This window comes from Helicoverpa zea, chromosome 19, assembly GCF_022581195.2.
Source record: "Helicoverpa zea isolate HzStark_Cry1AcR chromosome 19, ilHelZeax1.1, whole genome shotgun sequence".
NCBI lineage: Eukaryota > Metazoa > Arthropoda > Insecta > Lepidoptera > Noctuidae > Helicoverpa > Helicoverpa zea.
This window is the reverse complement of record NC_061470.1, coordinates 8,773,336-8,800,047: the sequence shown is the minus strand read 5'-3', so window position 1 is coordinate 8,800,047 and position 26,712 is coordinate 8,773,336. Positions and strand designations below refer to the sequence as shown.

At 37.8% G+C, this 26,712-nt stretch overlaps 2 protein-coding genes across 3 annotated transcripts in view; one reads left to right on the top strand and one right to left on the bottom strand.

Moving 5' to 3' along the window:
- LOC124639377 (T-box transcription factor TBX1-like) overlaps positions 1 to 24,784 on the top strand; it is a 35,877-nt gene extending 11,093 nt beyond the window's left edge. Inside the window, exons 1-9 of one of the 2 annotated variants that reach the window (XM_047176710.1) lie at positions 14,543 to 14,765; positions 15,936 to 16,060; positions 16,359 to 16,469; positions 16,920 to 17,161; positions 19,040 to 19,196; positions 19,594 to 19,749; positions 19,984 to 20,051; positions 23,061 to 23,210; positions 23,710 to 24,784. In XM_047176710.1, the coding sequence (XP_047032666.1) occupies positions 14,756 to 14,765; positions 15,936 to 16,060; positions 16,359 to 16,469; positions 16,920 to 17,161; positions 19,040 to 19,196; positions 19,594 to 19,749; positions 19,984 to 20,051; positions 23,061 to 23,210; positions 23,710 to 23,767 (1,077 nt within the window). In that variant the 5' untranslated portion in view covers positions 14,543 to 14,755 and the 3' untranslated portion in view covers positions 23,768 to 24,784. Of the gene's footprint in view, positions 1 to 14,542; positions 14,766 to 15,935; positions 16,061 to 16,358; positions 16,470 to 16,919; positions 17,162 to 19,039; positions 19,197 to 19,593; positions 19,750 to 19,983; positions 20,052 to 23,060; positions 23,211 to 23,709 lie in introns of those variants that run through there. The other variant, XM_047176709.1, reaches the window with a different exon arrangement.
- A 239-nt stretch (positions 24,785 to 25,023) lies between these two features.
- On the bottom strand, positions 25,024 to 26,511 carry LOC124639870. Its single transcript, XM_047177375.1, has 2 exons — positions 26,473 to 26,511; positions 25,024 to 26,258 (listed from the first exon to the last, which is right to left on the bottom strand). Exons 1-2 carry the CDS (start codon positions 26,509 to 26,511, stop codon positions 25,059 to 25,061), a joined length of 1,239 nt encoding a protein of 412 aa, XP_047033331.1. The 3' UTR covers positions 25,024 to 25,058.
- Positions 26,512 to 26,712: the final 201 nt, after the last annotated feature.

Here is a 26,712-nt window from a genome sequence, read left to right as displayed (position 1 = left end):
TAAATACTTGGGTATGGCGGAGGGGTTAGGCATCAATGTGGCTGTCATGAAACAGTCATTACGGGAGCGTTTCTTTGGCCGCCTGAATAAGGTCCTGAAAAGTTCCTTATCGGGAGGCAACAAGGTTCGCGCCTTTAATGGTTGGGTCATGCCAGTCCTGATGTACTCTTTCGGCATACTCAAATGGACTCAAACTGAATTGGACGCCCTGGATAGGAAAGTCCGCACACTGCTGACCGCAGAACGAATGCATCACCCACGATCGTCAGTGATGAGACTGTACATCCCACGGAAATGTGGAGGCCGAGGCTTTTTAAATGCAAAGACGCTCCACAACCGCGAGGTGTGCAGTCTCAGAGAATATTTTCTCAAAAGCGACGTGGATATGCACCGTGATATGGTGGCAGTGGACAGAGGACTCACCCCGCTGTCGTTGGCAAATGAGAACTGGCGCAAACCTGTCGTACTAACTACCCACGATCGCAGGGAGGTATGGCAGAGCAAACAGCTACACGGACGCTTCTTCGGGGCTCTTCATGGCCCCGATGTAGACTTCAAAGCGTCCGTATCTTGGCTACGCTTCGGTGACTTGTTTGGAGAAACCGAAGGGTTTGTATGTGCAATTATGGACGAAGTTATCCTTACGAATAACTACCGGAGATATATCGTGAAAGACGGGACGGTTGACATATGTCGGGCATGTCACCATCCGGGTGAGTCTATCAGACATATTATATCTGGTTGTTCTCGTTTGGCTAATGGTGAATATTTGCACAGACATAACCAAGTGGCCAAGATCATCCACCAGCAGCTTGCTCTGCAATACAACCTTGTAGACCTTGAGGTACCGTACTACAAGTATGCGCCCGACCCAGTTCTCGAAAAGGACCATATCACGTTGTACTGGGATCGATCTATCATCACTGACAGGACTATTGTAGCCAATAAGCCTGATATTGTGGTGATAGATCGATTAGCGCGCCGCGCGATGATAGTCGATGTCGCCGTTCCGCATGACGAGAACCTTGTGAAAGCTGAGAAAGAGAAACAAATAAAGTATCTCGACTTAGCGCACGAGGTTGTCGCCATGTGGAGTGTCGACACGGCTGTTGTTGTGCCGATTGTCGTTACGGCCAATGGTTTAATAGCCAAGAGCCTCGACGAACACCTCAGGAGGCTCTCGTTGGGCGGCTGGATCAAGGGACTGATTCAGAAGGCAGTACTCCTTGATACGGCACGTATTGTGAGGAGGTTTCTGTCTCTGGGACCCTAACCACCGGTAGCTTGGACCCTGTGCCCGATATCGGTGGCAACCTATTTTTTATATTTTTAAATGTTTTTTATTTTTATATTTAATATTTAAAAATGTAAATGATATGTTCTAAATAAATAAATGACATTATACATAATTGATTGATTTTAAAGTCACCAAATATTTTTAACCAAATCCCAAAAAGGAGGTGGTTCTCAATTTGGATGTTTGTTTTTGGTCGAAAGGGTATATTCCCCATATTTGTTATTAGGTCCAGGATCTGATGATGGAAACCTTGAGAAATCGAGGGCAACTCTCGAAAATTGTAAGCATAGATAAGGTTATAACTTGACACTCAGATGTATATCTGATAACACTATTCGACAGTAAAGGTTTGGAGCTGACCTGATGATGGAGACCAGAGAAGGTCGAGGGAACTCGACAACCGAACTTCTCTCGTCTCCATCTCCTTCACTGTTGCAGAGGCCTCGTAAATACGAATAATATAAGCACAAACACGAGAAAGTTTAAATATTCAGTTGTCGAGTTCCCTCGACCTTCACTGGTCTCCATCATCAGGTCAGCTCAAAGCCTTCACTGTTGAATAGTGCTACCAGGCAAACACCTGAGTGATAAGATTTCAACCTATGTATTTCTGCAACTTTCGGAAGTCGCCCTCGATTTCTCAAGGTTCCATCATCAGATCCTGACCTGATGATAATGGGACCACCTCGGAAGTATACGCTATCAAACAAAAAAAGAATCATCAAAATCGATAAATAAATGGCTGAGTAATCGCGTAACAAACATACAAAAAAAAACGGTCGAATTGAGAACCTCCGCTTTTTGGGAAGTCGGTTAAAAATAAGTCGGCGGCGGCCATCTTTCCATCTTGGACCAGCTTTCGATGAACAGCGAACTATTTGCCCTTTCAAACAATAAAATCGTCATAAAATTTTGCGATAACTACACCTAACTCCGGCTCTCGTCAAATAGCTTTGCCGCTCAGTTAAAAAGTTGGAAGTAACGAATCGCCATTAAGTTTGGCAGATCTACAGGAATCCTGCACATAAAACACCCGAAGAATAAGTCTTCATTTTCCGTCTTCAGAAACCCTAAAAACCGAAGATTTTTTTTATTCCGGCTACAACGTATTTTCTACCACTGATTTTCTAGCTTTTTTTTTTCAAAATAAATTAAGTCATTTTACTTTTCCTAATTTATTTTCCAGATTATGGTAAGTATACAAAAGTGCAATTTAGTAATATTATAATATCAAATAATATAAAATTATTAAATCGATTCTTTATTTTAACGAATCGGATCATTCGATGCAAAACTTCTATCACCGTCGCCATGTTGTCTATGCGTCTTCAAATTTAAAAAAACAACTAATGTAAACAAACATGGCGAGTTCGATCAGAATTCCCGGTAATTACGATTGGATTTTAAAAAGGTATATTTCTAACGGGATGCTAAATATGAAAGGTTTGAATGCGTAAAAATAATTTAAATTTATTTAGTTATTTTATTTAGTGCTCACAAATGTGGTTTGATTGGAAAGAAAATAAATATGAGCGTAAATAATTAGGAAAGTGTATGACTGATTCGCAGACCCCAATTGGGGTCTAAACCGAGCTTACGGTGACATTGATGTTCAGACCCCGATTGGGGTCCGCTACGGATTTGACGGTTAACTAACAGGGAAAGTGCAGGTAGGGTCCTTATTTTCTTCTGAGAAAACCGATTGTAAATAATGTAGCTTTCATAGAATTAAAGTAATTAGTGCTTGTAAAATGTCTACTGACGGAAGTGCTATTAGTTATCACAAACAATTGTCTTAACTGTAACAATACTAATGAAGATACATTCCGATACACCAACTATTTTTCTCACAAGCTCACAACACCCTTTCTCAGAAACGAAACAGTTAAAACTGCCCCCTATTAAGAATGAATTAGGGTTGAATTTAGCTTGTCGTGGTGTAGTAAGTTATTCAAACAATCGTGTGTGGTAGCCATCATGTCCTGAAGGTTTGATTTACGCGTCGCTCAGGTCTTCACTTCCCGCCCAGCGTCATAATTTTAATCTGTGGCATCGCATCAATTATGGCGCGTATTGTTTGACGTTTCTCGTATTTGCGTGTAAAGTATGCTCTTTATTGCTGGTTTGATCGTTTAGCTAATATGCGTATTGGTTTAGCTGGAGGTATGTGCAAATATTTCTGTCAATACCTGGTGGTCGGGAGGATAGAAGGACCGATTTGGAAGACATAATCTTTGGAAGGCGAAGTTTTATATGTAAGTAATGGTATTTGCCTTTTTGTTTGTTTAGGACTTAAATTCGGAAAGCTTAATTAATAAATATATCTTGTTTAATTGCTATAATGCATTTGGGTGATTTCAATATTTCTTAACATTGAACTTTAATAAAGGTTAAAAATCTCTTGGTTTGGCAGTCCGGCTAGGTACTTATTAATGTTTTAAATTATCAAACAAATAATTTTACAGGTTAACTAAGTCACGCATAAAATTGACCCTCTATCATTTATTTTTCATACGTCCTTACAAACTTATCCTTTGGTAGCAATTAAACGTTTCAAAATACTTCAGTTTTTCTGTAGGACGCACACGATTTATTTGTTTGACATTTAGTCGGATTCCTGAGAATAAATAAACAAAATGCGACAATAAATAACTGTGCGATCGGGTTTCTGAACTTACATTATTTTTCATTTGATATTTTCGGGGCCGTTTTGTAATTACAGCTGTATTCTGAAGATGTGATTAATAAGACTCTTGTTTCTCATTAAATAAAGAACTGATAGTCTTTGGAGAAATAAAAAGAAAATATAAGAAGATCCTTAAAAGTAGGTACTTGCGTCACGTTTAAAAAAATATTAAACTTTCAGAACATGCCCAGTATTTAGCATTTCAGAAGCTGTCTTTGTTATTTTTTAAGTATTTACAGTTATTAATTTAGATTAGTCGGACACAAATTTTATTTTCTTTTTATAGATTATTCCATCATCACCAACCACGACGTACACGTGATAAATGCGCCCTCAAATCAAAATCCATGCAATTTGTAAAAAAATGCAGATTTTAAAAAAGCAAACAACATTTTTGTCACAACATCAGTGTAATATTTAAAAAGCGCGGCTAATGACGAGGTGTGGGATCAGTTAACGACTAACGAGGCTTGGGACACAAATCACCATTAGCGATGCTGATGGACCGTGAGCGGGACATGCGTGAACCTGAAGACGGTAGCACCTCGGATGTGAGTGGCTTTATTTTGTAAGATTTAGGGAAGATTTTACGTAACACATTTATTATTTTGCATGAAACAATTAATTCTAGAGACCATTTTTATTGCTTTTCAGCTATGTGTAGGGATTAAAGTCTTCTTCACAATCGCAGAAAAAGTATTGTTAATCCAAATTCGATTTTGTTTTTAAGCATTTTAACAATTAGAAGTATATTTTATTAAAGATCTATTCATGTCTGTCATGAGTTGTCAATTTACCGACGACAACGAATCCATATCTACTTGACAAACTTTTCATAAATACCAATTCTCTTAGTTTGGCTCTTTTTTTAGTTTTTGAAAATTTTCCTAATTTTTCTTGTCTCAACATTCTTCAAATAATTTCAAATCATTTTATTCATTTTTATCAAAGTTCACATTAAAATACAACATTATTTCTTAAAATCTAGACATATGTGCTAACATTGTAATTCTGCCTGTGGTCAGACAAAAGCCGTCGCTCTATCAGAGTTCCACAGCAGCTATTTTGGCCAACAGGCGACAAACGAGGCCAGTATCATTTAAACTACCTAATTAATAAAACTTATAATGGCTGATAGGATCAGTTAACAGCTAATGAAGCCTGCGACACAAATCACTATTGTCTATTAGTAATGGCGGCAGACCGTGTTACTGGCTGCCAGAATACTTGCAGGCGACAGCCTAGGAGTTCATTATTCTTAATTAGAATTAACGGCCATTAAAATCGATTTTGAAATTGGAAAATGGCGATTTGAGATTGGCAGTTGTTCATAAAATACAATAGCTATTGTTTTTGGTTTCCTTGGTATTGACCAAGGAAATAATAAATTCTTCAATTAGTTCCTAACGTGCAAGAAAAAAATGGTTTTATATCTAAATTAAGCTGCATGATCTTATGTAAGTGTAGGTGTTTTGACAAAAACAATTAAATAGATTACATTGCTCTTTTGTTTTCTCAATAAATAGTACCTTTCAAATACCTTGCCCATATTTAACTTTACTGGCATACGGCAAAATACGAATAAATGTAATGACTACGGGTTTATACGGTCCATTAGAAAGGTGAGGAACATTGGATGCTTGATGTAGCTGATTTGAAGCGTGAAGCGTTTATGTTACCAAACGTGAAAAAGATCAACGTTTAGTTTGTTCTCTCTGTGGTGGCAAAAAATATCATATAATAATATAATACATAAAATGCTCATAAAGTTTAAAAAAATATTATATTTACCTACACCTTTACACCTACTAGTCGTTACATAATACCTACTCCATACTTATCCATTCGTGCTCTTCGAGAAATCCCACCAAGGTGACCAAAAATTGATTGTCTAAAATCAATCTATATTTGAAAAATAAACGATTTTATTTGGAGTCGCAAAAGGCATTTAAGTAACTTATCAAAATCATAATTTCACTTTTCCCTCTACAGTATAATTATATAGGTACTTACTTACGCTGAAAGTTTTCTTAAACTTCAATACTTACTGATCACCGAACGGTTTAAATACACCTTGATAATGCCATGAGCATGGCAGCCGACCGCAAGCCTCGTCGTCTCAGAATAGAAGTTGGCACCTCTCTGTCAGCAGTCACAACATGCTCGATACCTGGCATTCTTATGTTTAAGACTATTGGCGGGAAATGTAAACCTATGATGACAGATCTCTTCTGATCGCTATTTGTGATACAAGTTATGGCATTGGTACAGGTGATATTAATTTCTGTTGTTAAGGTAATTAGGATTTTATATAAAAGACAGTTTACCCTAACAGCATTAAATTAGCTTTGTTAGATGATGATAACTTCAAAGATATCACAATAGTGACGTAACTAAGCCAAAATTTCATCAAGCCATTTCATCTTACCATGTTTGTGATTATCCCAGAGCAAACACAAAGACAGATCTTATAACTTCACCATCAACCATCATAGAACGGTTACCGTAATCAAAGAACAAATCGGCAACATCGCAGAATCACGTGCACATTACGATTAGCGAATATAGAAACGCAGCAATGTAAACATTGATAGTATCAAACGCAGGCATATTTGTTCGCGTCCGAGAATAGCGTGCATCGGATTAGTTGGCAGCGTCAGTCAATCAGCAGTCACAACAGTGGCGACACCTCGCTTACACAACGTCTTCCTAGAACACATCTGCTGAACCCACTGTTTCAGACCAGACCGTTCCTTTTGTTTAGCGGCGGCTACGTTTTTCGCTTACATGCCATTTTGTGCAGCCGCTTCTGTATGCATGTCTGCTACGGTTACTTATTACTTCGTAGGTAATAACTGTCATTAATTGATTTCCCGAATTTTATCGTAATCTTGATAAAGGTATACAAATGTTGCCTTACCTTTGACGTGATTAGTATCGTTGACGAAAAAATAACGATTTACACGCAGCTATTGCGTACAATGACAGGAAGGCTAGCAGATTTTTTAATTGCACGCAAATTAACCACCTAATCAGCTTCGTGTTCCTGTATCATTGGTCACGAAGCAATAACTACCGTAACATAATAATTTCGCGATTGAACAAGAAAAATATTCATAGGTAGAGATACAGTCTGTCTGTGTATCAATGGGTGCAACGTTTCATGCAAATTCACTCTTATTTTAACCGGTACTCCATACCAGTGCATGCATTTTAAGAATTCGCCGGAGTGACGTCCGTCGATCGGCTTGTTAATGAGGCCCGCAAGAAATGTTGACACCAGTCCGTGATCAAAGTGCTCACTCACTTGCTGCTAATTCGTTAGTACTTCCTCCGAGCATTGTCTATTTGTAAGCAAAACGGATTTCAACCCGCGAGCCCAATGATTCACTGACATCGTTTTTCTTTGAGTCTCTTTTGTAGCGTAAACAATGTTGCCAGTTATTTGTTTATCGCACGTTTCATGGGATTTTTGATATTTTTATTTATTTCTTATACGGATAAAGATGTTTAAAATAGTAAATTACAGAAGATTGTTTGTTGCTTTCAACGTTTTCTATTTTCGTGGTCCGTTCATAATTTTCCGGAGTCCTTCGCTCCCCACATTTTCATAAACAATGTTCACTGTGGCGTAGCGTTTTAGATACAACGTAAACATAACAACAGATTAAATGTTTTGACAGGTGGACTACAAACACGCTGCTACATTGTTTTTCCTTTAGATACTTATCATATGAGCCCGTTGTTAAGGTCATTTCCTATCTATATAATAGTAATTACTTTATTTTTTAAACATCATTGATATCAAATTATGAAAAGTTGTGTCTCGTAAACGTCCTGATTTTGTGCATCGTTTAAGTGTCTGATAATAAACTTAAATATTCAAATTGGCTAAACAAATATTTAAAAAATAAGTTCTAAAAAGTTGAGAATCTCTGCTATGTACATAGGTATCAGGTGTACTTAAAAAAAAATTTCGACAGCTTTCAATAGTGCGGAAGTGCGAATCACATAATTATCTCTTTACGATCATACCGTACACGCCTACACGATCCAATTATTAAAATATCAAATACCGGATTGATCTAGACTGATGAGTCATATCTATGGTAATAATTGAGTGTATCATAATGTTAGGTAAGATATCTTTGTACTTATCAGCTTTAGTTGATTTGAAGTGTGAAAGAAGAGAAAAATTACCACAAAGATGAGTCAAATTAAAGTAACAGTGCTCTGATATTATAAAACAGTGCTCATGATATTGGTGTATGATAATAACGCGTTTGTTTGCGGTATGAGCGGCAATTTGTAGCGGCCTGGGGGCGCGTAAATCAAACGTGTCTCCCGACTGCGCCTGCGTGGCTACACACGTGTTGCCACTGCGCAGGGCTGTACTACATCATAAATACGAAATTAATTACACTGGTCTTTAAATTATTATTTTTTTTTCTATATAATTTAGGTTAGCTTTAGTTAGAAATTATCAATTTTTCTGTCCTTAAAAAAATTATTAATATCGTTTAGGAGTGGTATTGGTAAGTATATCATCGAATCTAGACTTTGATTGCGTATCAAATATTCTACAAGAATTTATATATTTTGGAACCAAAATGCTCTAGAGTAGACCAGTGTTATCGAACATATGAGAAACTCATTTGAATTTTAATATAGGTAGCCAAGGCCTTTGAACTTTGATCCTGGTAGGTGTTAAATGGATTATTAGGTAATATTACCTGTTTACTTCATTATGTGGGTTTTATATGACTTATGGATAAAAATAATACAAGGATATATACATTTTTAGATACGTTGTGTCACATAACTAAATAGATGACAGGTTCTTAATGATAGGATAAAATGACTTCTTAAGTGGGCATCACAATATGTGAGACCTTTATCTATTGTTAGTGTATCATTCTTCTCTACATATTGTTAGTTAGCATGTCATTGCTCCACCTTACTATCAATTTAAAAAAATATTCTTTATCATCTACACAAAAGGCTTACTAGTCTGCTCAACTACAATAAATATCGCAACGTATTTTTTCTAATTGATAATTATCAAGTTAACCGTATTGACAGAATGAATAGAGATGTACAAGATGAGCGGATTGCACTTGAGATAATTCGTTTATTGAGCAATGCAGTATTTACTCTGGTCGTTTTAGCGAAATGATTGAAGGTTTGTGTTCAATGGCGTCACATGAATAGTCTGACCTTTAAATGTTACTCAAGATACTTGGAAGCGCACCAGGTACTGGCAGTTGGTAATAAAAGTATGATGAATCTTTTTTTTTCTTTATTAATTTTTTGATTATTTTTATCGAGTCTAAAATAAATACTGTTTATAATCGGATTTGAACTGTGGTTTTGAAGTAATTCTTAAGAACCACTTATCTCATAAGTTGAGTCAATATTTGTGTGATTTACTATTGCAATAAAAATAACTGATTATTTTTTTCGTATTTCACTAAATAAAGCAGACGTCAATCCTAGTTTCAGTTAAAGATTTAGTGGTAGTAAAAGAAATGTAACGTAGCAACCCTACAAGGTGTAACCGATGCGACGGCGCGGGCGCACAGTAGATTTATAGCGCTCAATCAATGCGGATTTATTGCTGAGGAAGCGGCCAGCTCTCGGCTTTTGTTGCACCGTATATATAGCACCGGCGAGATGTAATTGGCTCTATAATTTACCTTAATTACTTCGTACGTGATGTCATTATTATTGAATAGCTAGTAGCGTGACAATTGGCTGATATTGTGTGACGGGACGTGACAAGTCTCGCTTTTTTACGCCAAAAAATACTGAATCTGGGGGCACGGTGGGCGAAGAGGCGCAAGAGCACTCTGTAATTGAATTGCTGCGTCGTTATTTTTGATTCTAGGAAAAACTTAGAAATATATATGCGGTAGTTCCGCTCCGCTAATTATACTGATCCCAGATCTAAATAAGTCCATTATAAAAACTGTGAGCTATTTTAAAAGCGTCGGTTGTTTGAAAATACGGAGTAGCTTCTATAAACGCATTTCTTTTGTTTCTCAAAGACTCAATGTCATCATATTGGGATATTATAAAACTATCTAAAACTCTTAAAGATAATTCTAAAGTGTCTCAACAGCATCTTTGTTTACATAAGTAGGTATAGTTTCGAAAAGGTCGAGCACGGTCACGATATTTTGACTTCCTCATGTTTTATATTGTTTTCTGTTGACAAGATCTACCAATATCAAGGTGAATTTAAGTTTGTTTAAAGGCTCTGATCAGCCCATGATATGACAGTGACCTCGCCGTATTTAGCTAGAGGTTGAAGTCCGTGCTTATTCTGAATCGATGAGTTTATCTACGTATATACTATACTAATATAATAACGGGGAAAGGAGGCTCCAAAACTATTGAACCTATTAGAAAAATCTTTCACTGTCGGAACATAGGCTGTAGGTATTTTATCCTGGTACCTGAAAAGGTTGTCATCTATGCAAAAAAATAATAATCTCTTCCGTGCGGAAATCGAATCCGGCGCTGCAATGCTGCATAATTATTGAGCCTACACGTATGGAAATCAAAGTAAAAGATAAATTTATAATAACCAATGAAACACGTATTTCCGAATCATCGACCAAAGTGCCGAATTAATTCAAGGTGTCACAATAAATCATTTCTTCTTAGAACCAATGCTTAAAACTAGGATTGATTGCAACTGTCAAGTGCTCGTAAGTAGGTACTTAATAGGATTGATGTCACAGCTTATTATGATCATAAAGCTGGTTAAGCCTATTACAAAATCCTTCGCAAATAATGACTAAGCATGTTATATGTGAACCCTTGCGTTTAAAATTTCGAAAACCGTAATTTTACGGTTTTAGAAATTTTGAGAATCAAGTAATTCTATTTTGAATTTGATAATATCCTGCGAGCTTACCAGGGCATAATAAATATACATGATAATTCATAACTTATCCATATTATTAATTAATAGTAATGACAGCCTGGTCTCCTCAAAAAGTTTTCACCTCTTATTTTTGTACAAAATAAGACAAATCATTTAAATAATAGAGTAACACAAGTAGGTACTTCCCACGTTTCACGAAAACTTGTACTTGAGTAGAGGGCCTCGTGGCCCCGGCGAAAAATATTTTTATGTTAATGTCCATTAGATATTTATAGATGTTTGTATCGAAATTAACATTTTATTATCTCCATTCAAGTTTTACGCCGACCACATGTTAATGTAAACAGTTGGCTTATCGCTAATATATTAAAATATTTGATACCCTTACCTCATCAGGTAATATCATCATCAGTATCAGAATTTAATAGATAGATAATAATGCCAATACTACAATGCTCGTAGTTGTATGCATTGCAAAGTTTTACTTCAAAAAGTTTTTAATTTTATAAATTACCTACTACAGACCGATAATATAAGTTATGCGTCAGTTGCCTTTCGAAAGAAAACCTGAAGTTCCAGAAGTATTTACTTTTCAGCAATCACTATTATTAAAACGCTGAACGAACTAACCCCTCGATATTACTTCAAACACACTTTTCTATTTACAGGATATCTAGAGCAAATATTTTACACCACACAATATTAGAGGAAGGGCAATGAAGACACAGGGTTCCTTAAAAGTCACTAGTATTTATTATCTATTATATTACTGATCAATCATCACACAATTGTTGCCTGCTCTAACGGTGCCACTCGGGCAGCTATCACCAGAGAGGACTGCTCCTGGTGGCCCTTCAGTTGTTCGCCCAGGGAACGGCCTCCGAGCTGGCTGCCTCGTCACATTGTCCATGACTACAGGTGGCTCATCAATTTCTTCCTCGACACACACACAGTCTTCACCGACACAACTGGCGTACGCCTCGCCTGGGTAGTGAGAATGAGTCCTTCGTGGCGAGGCTCCTGCCACACAGCACACGACACCACACAGCACCAACAGCACAGTCACATTCATCCTGGCCCACAGAACAACAATGAATGATGACTGTACTTCTAATAACCAAACTTATGTACGTTACGTTTTCAACTTCGTCATTTACATAAAAACCTTGGACGAGGTTAAGGCGACAGAGGTTCCGTACGAGTATTTAAAATGTCTTAAGCAACGAGGTTTGCACTAAGCTAACAAATGGTCGAGGCTGTGATCAAATACTTATTAAAGTCTGAGTTGTTAAAAATACATTACGAATAGTCTTTTGAAAATAAATAGTTTGTTTGGATTATAAATCGCTTTTATATGGACCTCGTTTGCGAAATTAATTTGTAGAGAAACTAATTTTAATGAGGCCAAATCGATTGATTTAACTTTTAATTTTATTAGCTTTAAAGTTGGGATATTATGAGAGGTTTTACGTCTGTGGAACCCTAAATATTAAAGTTGTTAGGACTTTATTATACAAGGTTTAATTCGTTGAAATATTTGACTATTCTCCAAATCATGATAACAATCTGTAATTTATAATAAGTAGAACATTTTATTTGCCAGTTGTAGCACATGTTTGTTTGTTGTTCCACATACAATTACTACTTTCTTGACAATTTATTAAATACTTTAAGTACTTCTCTCAATACTGATTAAAATTTCACATAAATAGATCTCATTAATTAAAATCACTATCGACAGTATCATTAATTAAAAGTAGGTACATACTTCTAAAGCTTATTGTAGTCCAAGTTGGACATACCTGATAATTGTTTGGCTTCAATATTTATTCATTTATAATTATCAAGGAATACAAGCAAGATAACGATTATCTATTAAACATTAGCAAAAAAACCGTAGGCTGTATTGGTAGTCAATCAATTTCATGATGAATTAGTGGGCATATCCGCGGGAGGTATATAGTCATTATTTGAAAGTTGTAGGCCTTGGCGGCTGTCTTTGTCGTATGACACAGGTATGTAGGTACTTGGTACCTGTAATAAACTATTGTCTGATTTCTATTTTTTATAGTAATGGGTTCTTGTGGTTTTATGATTCAGTGAACGGATTACTGATTCATTTTGGAAAATTCGTCCTTTCATGAAAGGGAATTATAAAAACAAGAATACTTATCTTCTTAGTTATTATTATCATCAATTTGATACTTTTTCTTCTTCTTTCGTGTCGATGACATGTCATATATTGAGACTACACTATGTCAGCCCAATATGCCGCCACAGCGAGAGCACGGCCGGATGCGCTCATTAAGTCCTCCCGCGAGCAAGTTTCAGGGCACAGTGGACATGCGATTAGGTGGGACATCGTCTGCACTGTAGCCCCGCACTCGCACCCAAGGTCCGCCCCGCCCGCGAAGCCCCAATTTGATACTGAAGTGTATAAAAGTTGAAATACATTGATAAATTGTACTGATACTTGTAGGATTTATTTTCATGTCCATAGTTTCCAATAATCATATTTTTTTTATTGTTCATATTTACTTTTAAGCCTTTTAAGCCTTTAGGTAATTTTTAAAGAATAGTTTTGGTGCGTTCTAATTCTATTTTGATTACTTATGCCTAAAATAAAATTACAAATGAAACGTATATTTAAATAGGTATGATCTATTACGTATCTATATTCTACCGAGTTGTTCAAAGCACACATGCATAATCTTGGCAAGTGCATCGAATATTAGTGCAACTGGAGTGGAACAAACGCGGCACCTTGTCTTGCTGTCCATGCCATCAATATTTATTGTCCAACACACTATCGACCCACATTTAATCGATTTATCTAATTATACCGACTGAATGAATGGGTCTCAGCTATTTGCCATTCAGTTATGTGATTTAGAGCCGGTCATCCATATTGTCAGTTTTAATTCGCCGAAATGACATCCGAAAATATTTTTTCCGTTGTCCGCAATTGTGGGTTTAGTAATTAGTATGCGGTTTAGGAATATTTATCTAAGGTGCGTGAATGTGGCAAGAATGTACACATAGTAGTTTATTATCTACAAATATGTACATGTACAGTTCATTGCCAACTTTGTTTTAACATGATACTGCGAAACCATTCACATAAGGGTGCCATAATACCATGTTATTTATCATCACAAAACGATCCATTGTCAAATATAATAACATCAGTCACAGTGAGGAAATGTGAGCAGAATACTTCAGTTAAACATATCTTGTTGATTTACTCACAAATGCCACATTAGCGCCAGTGGCACCACACAAATAACTCATAAAGTGACAATTATGCGTTTTTCAACGCGTATGCGAAAAATTTATCGTTTCCGATTACATGCACCGGGACTCCTCGCGGTTATTAAGATTCCAATAAAAATGTCTCACATTATTATGATATTGTTGCCTGATCATATTTTGTGCGGAAAATGAGACTAAGTTGACTGACTGTTTCTCCGTCTTTAGTTGTTTACAAAATTCTAGGTAAACACATGTTACGATTCACGTCACAATAAGTATTGTTTTAAAACAATTCCTGTACTTAGTTGATCCGTAACTGTATGAATCAGTTTAATAATAGTGCGGACGTAGAACAAAAATAAAACCCGATTGCTCACTAAAATAAAACTAAGATCATTGTCGTTTCTACGTAAGTATAGTTTTCATCACCCGTCTTATTTATAATCCTCGCTTTGACACCTCGCGATGAAATTATTGCAGCCATTTTGGACGCGTTTTGAGTTTTCCCGCCATTACACCAATTAGTTGAGTGAGATGTCCGCCGGCGGGTGGACGCTTTACGGTTTTTATGTGACTGTTTGTTATTTTTTTTGTTTCTGTGCAAGTTTTAAAGTGTTAATGTTTCCAAATGTGCAGTGGTTAGTGTGTGCTCCTGAAGGCTTTACTTATGTTTGTTTTCCACAACTGAAAACTTTAACTTAAAGTTTAAGTACCACCCAGCTATGAATGAGGTGCGATACATTTTTTATTCTTTGTTGACATGTAAATATGCCTATCAGCTGTTCAATAATAAAAACAAATGAAGAAACAATTGTTCATATTCAAGTAGCTACTTATTTAATTTTAGACCAAATAGAAAACCTATAGAAAGGTTTTTCTTGCATAGTTAATTCTGAGATAACGTCACAAAAATAATACTCTTTATTCTCGCTTGCTGCAAAACAATAAAAAAACCCTGCATGTATTTACTACCAAACTAGCTTTTTGACTTGAAATAATAGAGCAAATTATATCTTCCGTCTATCACCATGAAGACGAATATGTTACATCTACATCCATGCGATATCTGCATATGTACTCAGGTACGGTTAGATAGTTGTATTTGTATAAATATCGATACTGAATAACATTTATTCTTAGCTTTACATTCTATCGATGTAATCGTGGGTTGAATTATGAATATTGGTGGTAGTTTAGTGAAGCACCTAACTACTAACATTTCTATTTCTGATGTGCCATATCATACCTATATTGCATCGATTGAGCACGTGCAAATGAGATGCATTGAAACCTTGATCGGATCTGACAAAAAACATAGAAACATGGTTTTTGTTTGAATCACTGATATGTGGTCATTCTTGATGTGTATCATGTCTTCTTTTATCTATAAAGCACCATGTAAAAATATCGCATAATCGTTGCATGTTTTAAATCAGAGCAAAACTTGACTCAACAGATACATGCATATTACCGCAACAAGACTCTTTTGTACCCACAAAAAAAGTCAGCGTTTTTGCGGTTTTACATTTACGCTGACGAATACCGTCGGTGATGTGACATTAGTCTGCTTAGTCAGGCAGTTTCTAGCAAACTGGGTCATACTGTAATGGAAATAAGGAATTGTGATATAATGTAATGATAACAGGGGACATTTTGGTGCAGGAATCGTATCTTGCAGATGCACCTAGTTGCAAATTGTGTCATATTGTAATTAAGACAAGGTTCATTTTGGCGCAAATATCATACCTTCAAGCAGTTCTTGCAAATTGTGTCATAACGTAATTAACATAGAGTACATTTTGGCACAGGTATCGTATCTTCGAGCGGATGTCCTCGCGGCGGGTTCGCTCTGTCGCAGTCCCTGGTGGAGCGGCTCGGTCGGGACCACGAGCAGTTGCCAGTGCTGCCGCCTTTGCATCATCCCATCAGAGATGTGAGTACCATTGGCATCATTATCATCGTGAGGTGGTGTCACTTTAAGGATACTTACTGCTCTCTCCCGGGTCGTATGAAAATTGAGCTCGAAGTTGATGAGAATGAGAACATTAATTTAATATTTAGCATTGGCGATAGCAGATATCGGAATTAACAACCTTTTAGTAATTTTCAGCTTAGGACCTTTGACTTGGCTTAGGCAAAAGTTAGACGGATTATATACGGAATAATATGTTTGTATGTACATTGATATTAGAAGTTTTCAACTTCGTAATTTTGTTTTTATTTGTTGTTAGAACTCAGTATGCGCGCGCAGTACGTATTCGCCACTGCAGGCGCTCAGCGAAAGCACGTGCCGAGACCCCGGCGTGTCCGCGCCGCCGCCGCAGCCGCCGCCTAGAGTACAGGTAATAAATAGTCAAAAGATTCTGCTATGTGATTAACGCTCAATCCTTCTCCATGCGAGATGAGGCCTGTGCCCGGCAGTAGGACACAATAAAAAGGCTGTAACGAGATTCTGTTTTAGCAGACATCATACGAAAGCATGTTTCATGAGCCTTAGTGCTATTATCACGGAGGAAAAGATGAATAGGTTGTTATCTTTTCAAAATACCCATGTAGAAGTATTAATTTGGTATCCTTATGATACCTTAGCAGTTACAGATGGGTGACTGTTGATCTACTGATATAAAAGAGCCTATATCTGGCTCTTTTTTATGCCGAAAACCGGTCGATTGGATGTGTGAGGTTTTAGGTTGACTGTCCACCTGGCGTATAATTTGACCTCTTGTAAAAGCCACACTGAACCCTACTTAAAGCCCAATACTTCTGAAACTCAAACCAATTTCGCTCCTTAGGCGTCGAACCAAAACGTGACAGTGCACCCGGCAGTAGCGCGCTGCACGGCCACCCTCGAGCTGGCAGCTCTCTGGCGCAGCTTCCACGAGCTGGGCACCGAGATGATCGTAACGAAGGCGGGGCGCCGCATGTTCCCGGCCCTGCAGGCTCGCCTCGCGGGGCTGCTGCCCAATGCTGACTATCTGCTGCTCATCGACTTCGTGCCGTTGGATGATAAGAGATACCGATATGCTTTCCACAGGTAAACTTACACTTTAGTACTTACTGACATCTTGTGTTTCCACTGATGGCTTCAGTTAAGATGTAGCATAAAACAAAGTTTCTCGAACTTAGAAGTTCTCGGTTCCTTAGGACAGCGGTTCCCGAATTCTTTTGGCTTCGGAACCCTTTTCGTTTCACCATTTTTCGGCGGAACCTTAGCTTAAGTAAGAAGTAAACTAAAGATATAAATACACTTAGGTACGGCTCGTAGCGTGTGGTAGCGCACCAAATGGTTATATGGTTAGAGACATATTCAGTATACTCAGGCGTAGCATGGCTATCTGCCACACGGGCTAGAAAACAATTTAGCCGCCCTTGACTTTGTGCATTATGTGAATAGTTTTCAGTTTAAAAACTGACAAAGTAAACGCAAAAAGAAATAGATTGGGTTTGTACAGGTGCGAGGCGAGCGAGCGCGATTTTGTTAACTAACACCCGCTAGCATTGAAAGACATACAGTGGTAGCCAACATCGCGAGCGAAGCGAGCGCGAATTTTTTTTAGTTTTAGTATCTACACAAAATAAACAAAACCACTGTAAATTAATAAGGTCTCAAAAAGTATAATATCCACACAAAAAAGCAAATGCAAATGAATAAAAAGCAGCTAGCGAAGAAAGCGCTATTGCTTTTTCTGAACCAGAAGAATAAAAAATAAACATCAAAAGAAACCTCGACGGAAGAGCGCGAAATTTTTTCGGTGTTGGATACCTGAGCTATTAAACGAACATAAAAGCATCACAGGCAACATGGAGTCGCGAGCGAAGCGAGCGCGAAATTTTCGGATTCGCGGAGGTGCAAAAATTGGAAATAATGTCACTTTTTGATTCATGGTAAAAATAGCCACTGGAAATACTCGTATGCCGTGTCATTTCACATCCTGTCAAATGTATGAATACAAATATCAATAGTCAAATAATCCTGGCTATGAGGTAAGTCCAAAAAATGCGGTGATTTTTGGCCGCCTCGCTACCTATTTTTGCCGATTGCCGAAGACCTGGAGTTATTAAGTTAATCTACAATTTGTAAAAAACGGAATTAAATTATCTGCTGCTGTAGCCTTCCCCCGCCACTTGTCGTGAACTCGTACTTAACTCGAGTGGTACCCACCTACATGGTGCCTAAATGGAATTTTGGAATGCATATTTAAAACAATTTGATTGAAAATGAATGAAGTCGTGGTGGCCTAGTGGGTAAAGGACCAACCTCTCAAGTACGAGGGCGTGGATTCGATCCCAGGTCAGGCAAGTACCAATGCAACTTTTCTAAGTTTGTATGTACTTTCTAAGTATATCTTAGACACCACTGACTGTGTTTCGGATGGCACGTTAAACTGTAGGTCCCGGCTGTCATTGAACATCCTTGGCAGTCGTTACGGGTAGTCAGAAGCCAGTAAGTCTGACACCAGTCTAACCAAGGGGTATCGGGTTGCCCGGGTAACTGGGTTGAGGAGGTCAGATAGGCAGTCGCTTCTTGTAAAGCACTGGTACTCAGCTGAATCCGGTTAGACTGGAAGCCGACCCCAACATGATTGGGAAAAAGGCTCGGAGGAGGATGGATTGATTGAAAATGAATAATAATTTAATATTATCAAAAGTGAAATAATTTACCATATGGAAATCTTGAATTTTCCACGGAACCCCTGAGGGCCTGTCACGGAACCCCAGGGTTCCGCGGAACCCCATTTGGGAACCGCTGCCTTAGGAGACTTATTGGTGGAGATCTGTTTTGGTGTGGGTCACTCTTAGGCATTAATTAATTTGTACGTCGAATAATGTCGAACATACTTAAATCTCAAACAAATAGATCCGTTGTATCATGCCTTGTATACGGCGGTATTTCATATTGCTACTATTTCAGCTCAAGTTGGGTGGTGGCGGGTAAAGCGGACCCGGTGTCGCCGCCGCGCATCCACGTGCACCCGGACTCGCCCGCGCCCGGCTCCAACTGGATGCGCCAGCTCGTCTCCTTCGACAAACTCAAGCTCACCAACAACCAACTTGATGATAATGGACACGTGAGTACTAAAGAATGTTCAAGCTTATGAGTATTAGATAATCAACAACTATACATCTCCTTAAATATTGTTTTTGTTTTCTCTACAATCATACGTTTGTGAAAGCAATAAAGACGCTTCAATTGCCTAGATCAGAGACACAGAACCGTCTGGATTATTATTTATGATGTTTTATAAAGTTTGACTGATGCATACCTATGTACGAATAACGTGAAATTCTGGAAGTATATTATTTAGATACATATTTAGAAAATTCGAAAACTTAATTATTTTAAGTCCTATTGGGGAGCTATTTGTGCTGAAACGTTGTGGGTCTTTTTGTACAAAGACCATGTTCTTTACGAAGATTAATCAGAAGAAGAAGTTGTCTCTCTATCAAAAGTTATCTTCCCCACAGATAATCCTGAACTCGATGCACCGCTACCAGCCGCGGCTGCACGTGGTGTACCTGCCGGGCGAGGGGCAGGCGGCGGCGCCCGGCACCGTGCCCTACCGCACCTTCGTGTTCCCGGAGACCGGCTTCACCGCTGTCACCGCTTACCAGAACCATAGGGTGGGTACCACTTCGATACTGAAGCACCATAACTTCCCTACATACGATACGATGTTCTATTGTCTTTATGACAGTCGTAGTATGAACTATTGAAAGTGTTGTATGCTCTGGAATGCTTGAAGTGTGAGCTAATCACACATTATTGTCTAGGTCACAAAGCTTGTCTAAGTAGCAAGAATACTTCACTAACAAGAATATCTTCAGGTATCTAATGCTTTCTAATTACTCTTACAGATAACGCAATTGAAAATAGCGAGCAATCCCTTTGCGAAAGGATTCAGAGACTGCGACCCCGATGATTGGTGAGTTTCATTATGTGTCTCATAACTCAGTCACGCTCGTAACTTATGTTCGCATCCTACTTACAAATGTTTATAGAACAAAAACAAATATTTACATTACGACTTCAGGACCGTTTCCACAATTTATTTCCGCGCTGTATTTTGACTTGAAACCATTTTAAGGAATTAACGAGACATTAACGATCGGGTAAACGTAACCACATTTCCAGTCCCCCCATAGCTCGGCTATGAATCAATTTATTTACAAAGTTTTCATGCGACGCCTCGAACTCATTTCAACAGCCGGTGACAATTTACTTTTACGACGTGGCCATAGAGTAAAGAGTTACGCACGACAGTTATGGCGGACACGGCTCGTTTCCCGTTCCCGCCAAAATAAAAAAATATTTCTTACCTTAAAATTTATAGTTTTAGAGTTTCCAGTAAATTAGTTTGATGTGCGCTGTTGGAAAGAATTTAAGTATTTATTGTTTACATAGTTGCATTAATGGAGAATGCGTCCGTTTCTCAATTTTAATTATAAGTTGTGACAAACGAATTAGAACATTTATGGATAGATATTGCGTTATTATAGTCTGTTTTTTAATCTCGTAGACTAAATTGACACTTGCAAAATGACAAACTTACAAATAATGTTGCTAGCTTTTTTGTGCAGTGCTGTACTTACGATACCGGTTTGTTGAATCGTAACTTTTATCTATAATAGACGAATTTAATATTCATTCAAAGTTTTATATTTACAATTCACGTACGTATACACGGCTGCACGACGTGCTACAAACTGCTAGGGATATCTGACCACGCAACGCCATGCGTAATCATCAAGAATAATCCCATTATTTCAGGATGACTTATTGTAAAAAAACGATACTTGATTTTATTAACGCTAAGTTTCGGTCGTGCCACATCACTATTTAAGAATTTGCAATAAACTGACTACACTCGTAATGTCAGTTTAGTCTACTAGATTAAAAAACAGACTATAGTGATACTAAAAGTAGCAATACAGTTTGACGTATTTTTAGAAATTAGTAATGCCACGTGGTAACCCTTTGCAGAAATAATACACCTAAAATCAAAAGAGAAATAAAGTTGTAGAAGATAATATTTGGTAAAATCTAACTTTAGGTATAGTGAAGCAACGAATTAAAAGTAAATAAGAGGCGTGTGTAGGTAAAGGTGCATCTGTTTTGTGTCAGACGCCGGGAGGCGGCGCGTACCTGAAAGATTGAAAGAGTAATTCTTTTGTAAACATTCAGTGTTTGTCTACCTACTGGCTGATGATATATTGCATCTTATCTAAAATTGTACATACAGGTGCAAAAGTTTTACGAGTAAATTGAGTAGGTTTTTTTAATGACCTTTGACATCATTTGGTGGCAAATTAAATGCTTCTGGGTTGATTTTGAAACTGAAAAAATGCTATAATAATATAAAGTGGTTATTTTAGTCAAAATTCGACGTTTCCCAAATCACGTTGATATTTACTTAACGAAATTAGGTTGCATTATCCTGTTAGTCCTTTTACATTTACAAAATGTAGTAAGTGAAACCCACCCAAAACAAAATTATAAACAAAACTTAATTTCCAATTAAAACAAAGCACATTTGTTTACATTCCACATTAAAATCCACTTACTAAGCCATAAAAGTCCGCAGTGCGCTATTACCGACTGTACAGTGTAAACACTAAACAGTGTGCGCCCGCGCATACGATCTCCTTGTTAACGGATCGGCCGGTTACTGCCATTGCGGCCGCTGCATTGGCTACCACTGAAGCAATAAATCTTCACCGTCAGCCGTAATTCTCTCGGTAGTGTAAACTGCATGCGTTTATGTACAGATTATCGTAAATGTGCTGCTATAGTCCGCCAATCGTAAGGGAAATCTGGTTCAGGTGAATTGATCGGATTTCGATTGGCCAATCGTAGACAGAATTTATATTTTAGTTTAAACAGATACACGATTTCCATGTTTAAACATGGCGTAATATAACTCGCTCCTTTAACGATTAACCAAAATGCGTACGGCAGTAAATAAATAGTCTCGTGACAAAAACGTCATCAAGCAATCAGGTGATTATAGTTCGGCCATTCAGAGAATGCGTTCCTGACACGTCGCGATTGAACTGACGACGTAACTTTGCAATGGCGTTGCAGTTACGATAAAAATATTTTTGCTGGTTGTTTACCGTTTTAACAATTGAGGAGCATTAAAACAACATTATTATATCAATAATCAATGAATGTTATTACGTCGTCAGTTCAATCGCGACGTGTCAGGAACGCATTCTCTGAATGGCCGAACTATAATATCCCTATTTCTCTGAAAACTGTATCGTTTGTGCATATGAACAAACACAGTTAGAAGGGGAAAAAAATATCTTAAACTTGTCTAACTTCCTGGTAACATCGATTAATAACCCCGGGAGGAACGTATGATTGCCATTTGTCGTGCGCTGTCAAAATAAAGAGTCAACACGGAGCCAGTAATACGACTCCGCCTACTGGGCGGGCGAGGCCATTATTATTTTTTTTTTTTTCATGTGTATCATATGTTGATAGTTGCCACTCATTAATTTGAACGAACACTAAAGATGATTAGTTGGGAGACAACTCCATTTATATGTTTTCACTCGGAGTATGTTAAAGCTTATTATGATCCCGAGGAATATTTTTAATCTGTGCGTTTCTTAAAGATTAATATGTGGTAGAAAGCGTCAATATTGATATTTTGGGCAATCAAAACTTTAGCAACTAAAATTGTAACAAAGAAAATCGGGCAATTGAAATAGCCAATAATGTTTTCAGAGATTTTCATGATTATGAAGTTTCCTATAAATCCATAGACGCATTCAAGCTTTTCGTCAAAAACTCGTAGCTGTTGATGTCGAATGGTTTCTTCACTTTAAATTTTACTTAAATTTATGTTTTTTTTTATTGTTATTTATCTTTTCGTTTGCAATGCTGTTGGTGTGCCAATGAATAAATGTCATGCTCGTGTCCCCAGTCCCCCCGAACAGAGTCAGCGCGGCGGCGGCGGCGGCGCGCGGCGGCGCGAGTCGGCGGTGGCCGAGACGTGCCCGCAGCTGGCGCAGCCGTACGCCGCCGAGCCCAGCGCCTGCGGCCCGCTCTACCCGCCGCACGCGCATCCCGTGCGGTCAGTATTCTCCGATATTCCTCGTTTTAAGTCTGGTTCAGACTTGTTTTGGCTTTCAGAGGCTGTGATCGAGCCCTCTACACCTGTTTTTAGTTACTGGTCCATGACCCCAGTCAGTCGGGTCGGGGACCTTTTTCAACTCTCCTAATTCACCACACCAGGCTCCCCTTTTTCGGTGCCTGGGTCTTCGATGCCTCCAAGAGGATGAAACTATCCCTAGAAGTAGTAATAGTTTTCCAATTTTCTAAAAGCACCTAAATAGTTGGCCACAGAGTCATAGTTATACCAGAACCAGGCAACGGTCTTAATATTTGCTTATGTCTACTTAGGGTGGGGTGGGTGATTAATAAAGATGATACTATCCATAAGTATATGCCACTCATTCTCAGTTTCATCGTCTGCTTTAGTTGTTAAACCGATAATTCAGTTACAGATTACAGTTTCGCTTACTCATCTTACAAAATACTCTTCTATAACAATATTGTATTACCTGTTCCAGTTACCAACCGCACGCAGGCCACAACAGCGCCTACAGTGCTTACTACGCTCACAGATAGCTGGCCACGTACCACGAGCGATAGTGTAGTGAATGTAAAGACAACGCCCGCTGACGACCGCGACCCGACAGAGTGAGCGACCGCGTCGCTGGAACGCGCACCATCTGTCAATTTTACCGCCTGAAGGGGAATTTGAAAACAGAACTCGTTTTGAGGCACTGGGGATGTTCTTAAATCTATGTTGGGTTCTAAAGCTCTTCTAAATTCAAAAATGTTTCGTTGGAAATAAAAATTGTCTCTGTTTTATAACGTTTCGGATCGTTTGTGATTTTGAAAGTAAGGTTCGTATTTTGATGAATTTGATGTAAAATTATTGTATAAATAAATTATGAAATTGATTAGTAGGTATGTAACTTTGGTAGTGTAGGACAAAATTTTAAAAATGGTTTTGATATATTTTTTGGCGTTATTTTAAAGAATGTTGGTAGCGGTTATTTGCCAGATGGTGCTAAGGCATTGTAAAAAGTTGGTTGAAATCGAAATAAAATTTATATTTTATATTGTAATACACACCTAATGTACTATTATAATTTGGTGAAATGAGAGAAATATATCATAGTGAAATGTAAAAGTTACCTTGTAATGTAACCAAAGGAAAAGTTTTAAATAAGTAGTACCGAAGAATGAGCCAAATATCTTACCTGTATCAATTTTACTATATAACCATTTGTATAATCTCAAATATTGCATATTATTGGTAATGCACTGTCTACGCCTACGCAATAAATGTGCCTTTTCTGTGACATTATATCGAATTATAAACATATTGAAAACTATTCATTGTTACCAAATATAATGTATTTATTAATATAGCCTAATATAATTTTAGTGATTACCAAAAACTAGCGCATTCTTCTTCATTTTATTAGAAAATGAAGAGATATGAAAGCACCAGTGAAAACGCCAAGTGCCAAAAAAAACCCAAAGGTTTATAAACTAGCTAATGTTAAGATAGATTAAGATTTAGTAAATATGTTTGGATATTTATTTAAATCTATTAAAGTTGACGCAAGTCGATAAGGTGTTTTATTTTCTATTACAGGAAAAAAAATCCACTTGAAAAATTACCTTCTTCAAAGAGCTCTGAATGACTGAATGTTATTTTAGATACAGACCGTTAAACATGGACCTTTACCAGAAGATATAAAAGGCTACATTGAAAATAAACAATGAAATAATCTCACAGTATTTATTATTATTTGTTTATGGCATTTAAATACGTGAATTGGAGATGTAATAATACAATAGGCTTATTTACAAAGGACAATAATTAACTAATCTAATTTAAACTTTACATCAGGAAGAAGCAGTACTGCATTTGCTGCGGTAACCTCTCGATAGCTGGGGTCCTGAAATGTGACTTTTCACCGACAGTGTAAGTCATGACATGGCTGACAGTTGCTGACCCTGGTTCATCCCCACGGTCCACGTACACTTTAGAAGAAACAGTATCTTCTAACTCTTCGCCTACTAACTCCGGTTCGGGTTCCAAAATCTCTTCGAAGGGCATGATGATAGTCGATGCAGATGTCATAGGTTCCATGGCGCAGTATGAGTATTCCTGAGGGATGTAAGACACGGTGTCGTAGAAGTCCGGTCGCTTGCTTACGGGAGGACTGCTGTAGTAGCTCTGTGTTGGAGGAGCAGGGATCTGAGTCTCAGGGTAGTTGTAGTAATAGTTATAACTCGGGTACGAGTCCGCGTGATGATGGTGGTTTACTGCTGGTTGTACGTTTACAGGAGCTGGCTGATCAGGGTACTGAATAGTGAATGAAAAGTAACCGTCGTTATCTTGAGCTTTGTTTGTTGATAGTGCCTCCACTTTAGCAGTTTCAGCTTTGCGGGTGACGTTCTTCATCTCTAATGACTCTTGCAATAGGGAGTTCATTTCCTCAGCCTGGTGGTTGGCAGCCATAGCGAGGTCAGAAAGTATTTCCGTGTCGGGGCTGAATTCGATTCCGTACTTGTCAGCGATTTCTTGAGCAGTCATCATTTTGTCGATGGCAATGTTCTGGTATTCGTTGTTTGATTTGATATGTTTAAGCAATCTTGTCACCAATTCAGTGCTAGCCATGGGGCTTTCCATTGATCTCCTCCTACGCAGATGGTTGTCTTCTCCTTCTCCTTTTCCTTCTACTTCTTCACCTTCTCCTTTATCGCAAGAATTGATGGCATAAGTGAGGAGGTTTGCCATTTCGCTCTGAATGGCGAGGGTTATCTTCTGCGCAATTTCCTTAATTTCTTCTAATTGTTCTTCGACTGACTTGTCAGAGTTAGTTGCTTGACTCATCATCGCAACTGAGGATGTCGGATATAAGTTAGCGTCAGGAAGGAGGAAGAAATCGATCCAATCCTTTTGGCCGGCGGAATAGTCTTTAACGACTTGATCGTCACCTTCGGTTTTGTAATAAACATCTGGGATATCGTTTTTGATCTCACCACTGTTAACGCATTCCTCACTGTCAGTTACGTTGGCGTAAGTGAATGAACCCTAAAAAATAAATTCAGTTGATAAACAGCTTCTATGAAGATTTTATTCGGCAAGTAGTCATTGATGAACATTGAATGAAATTCATTTTATGAATGAGGAATCTTTAAAGCGAAGCTAAATCATCAGGAATGTAATGAAAGGATCAATCAAAAACCGAGTTATAAAAGGAGACATAAGAAATAAGGACAAATTAAATAAAGAAGTAAATATTTACCTGGATAGCCAAGGCGACGATTATGTATAAGAAAGCCATGGTTCAAGTTGTGCCTGTTCACCTGTCGCACATACATTTATATGCAACACTATCAAGAAATTAGGAAATTGTTTAGACATTTTCGAAGTAACCATTTTAACGTTAGATAGGACATGTTTTCGAACTTGAGCAATTCTACAGCGCTGTGTTTTTACAACATGTGTTCATTTCCTTTCGATGATGATTAACATGTACTTACTT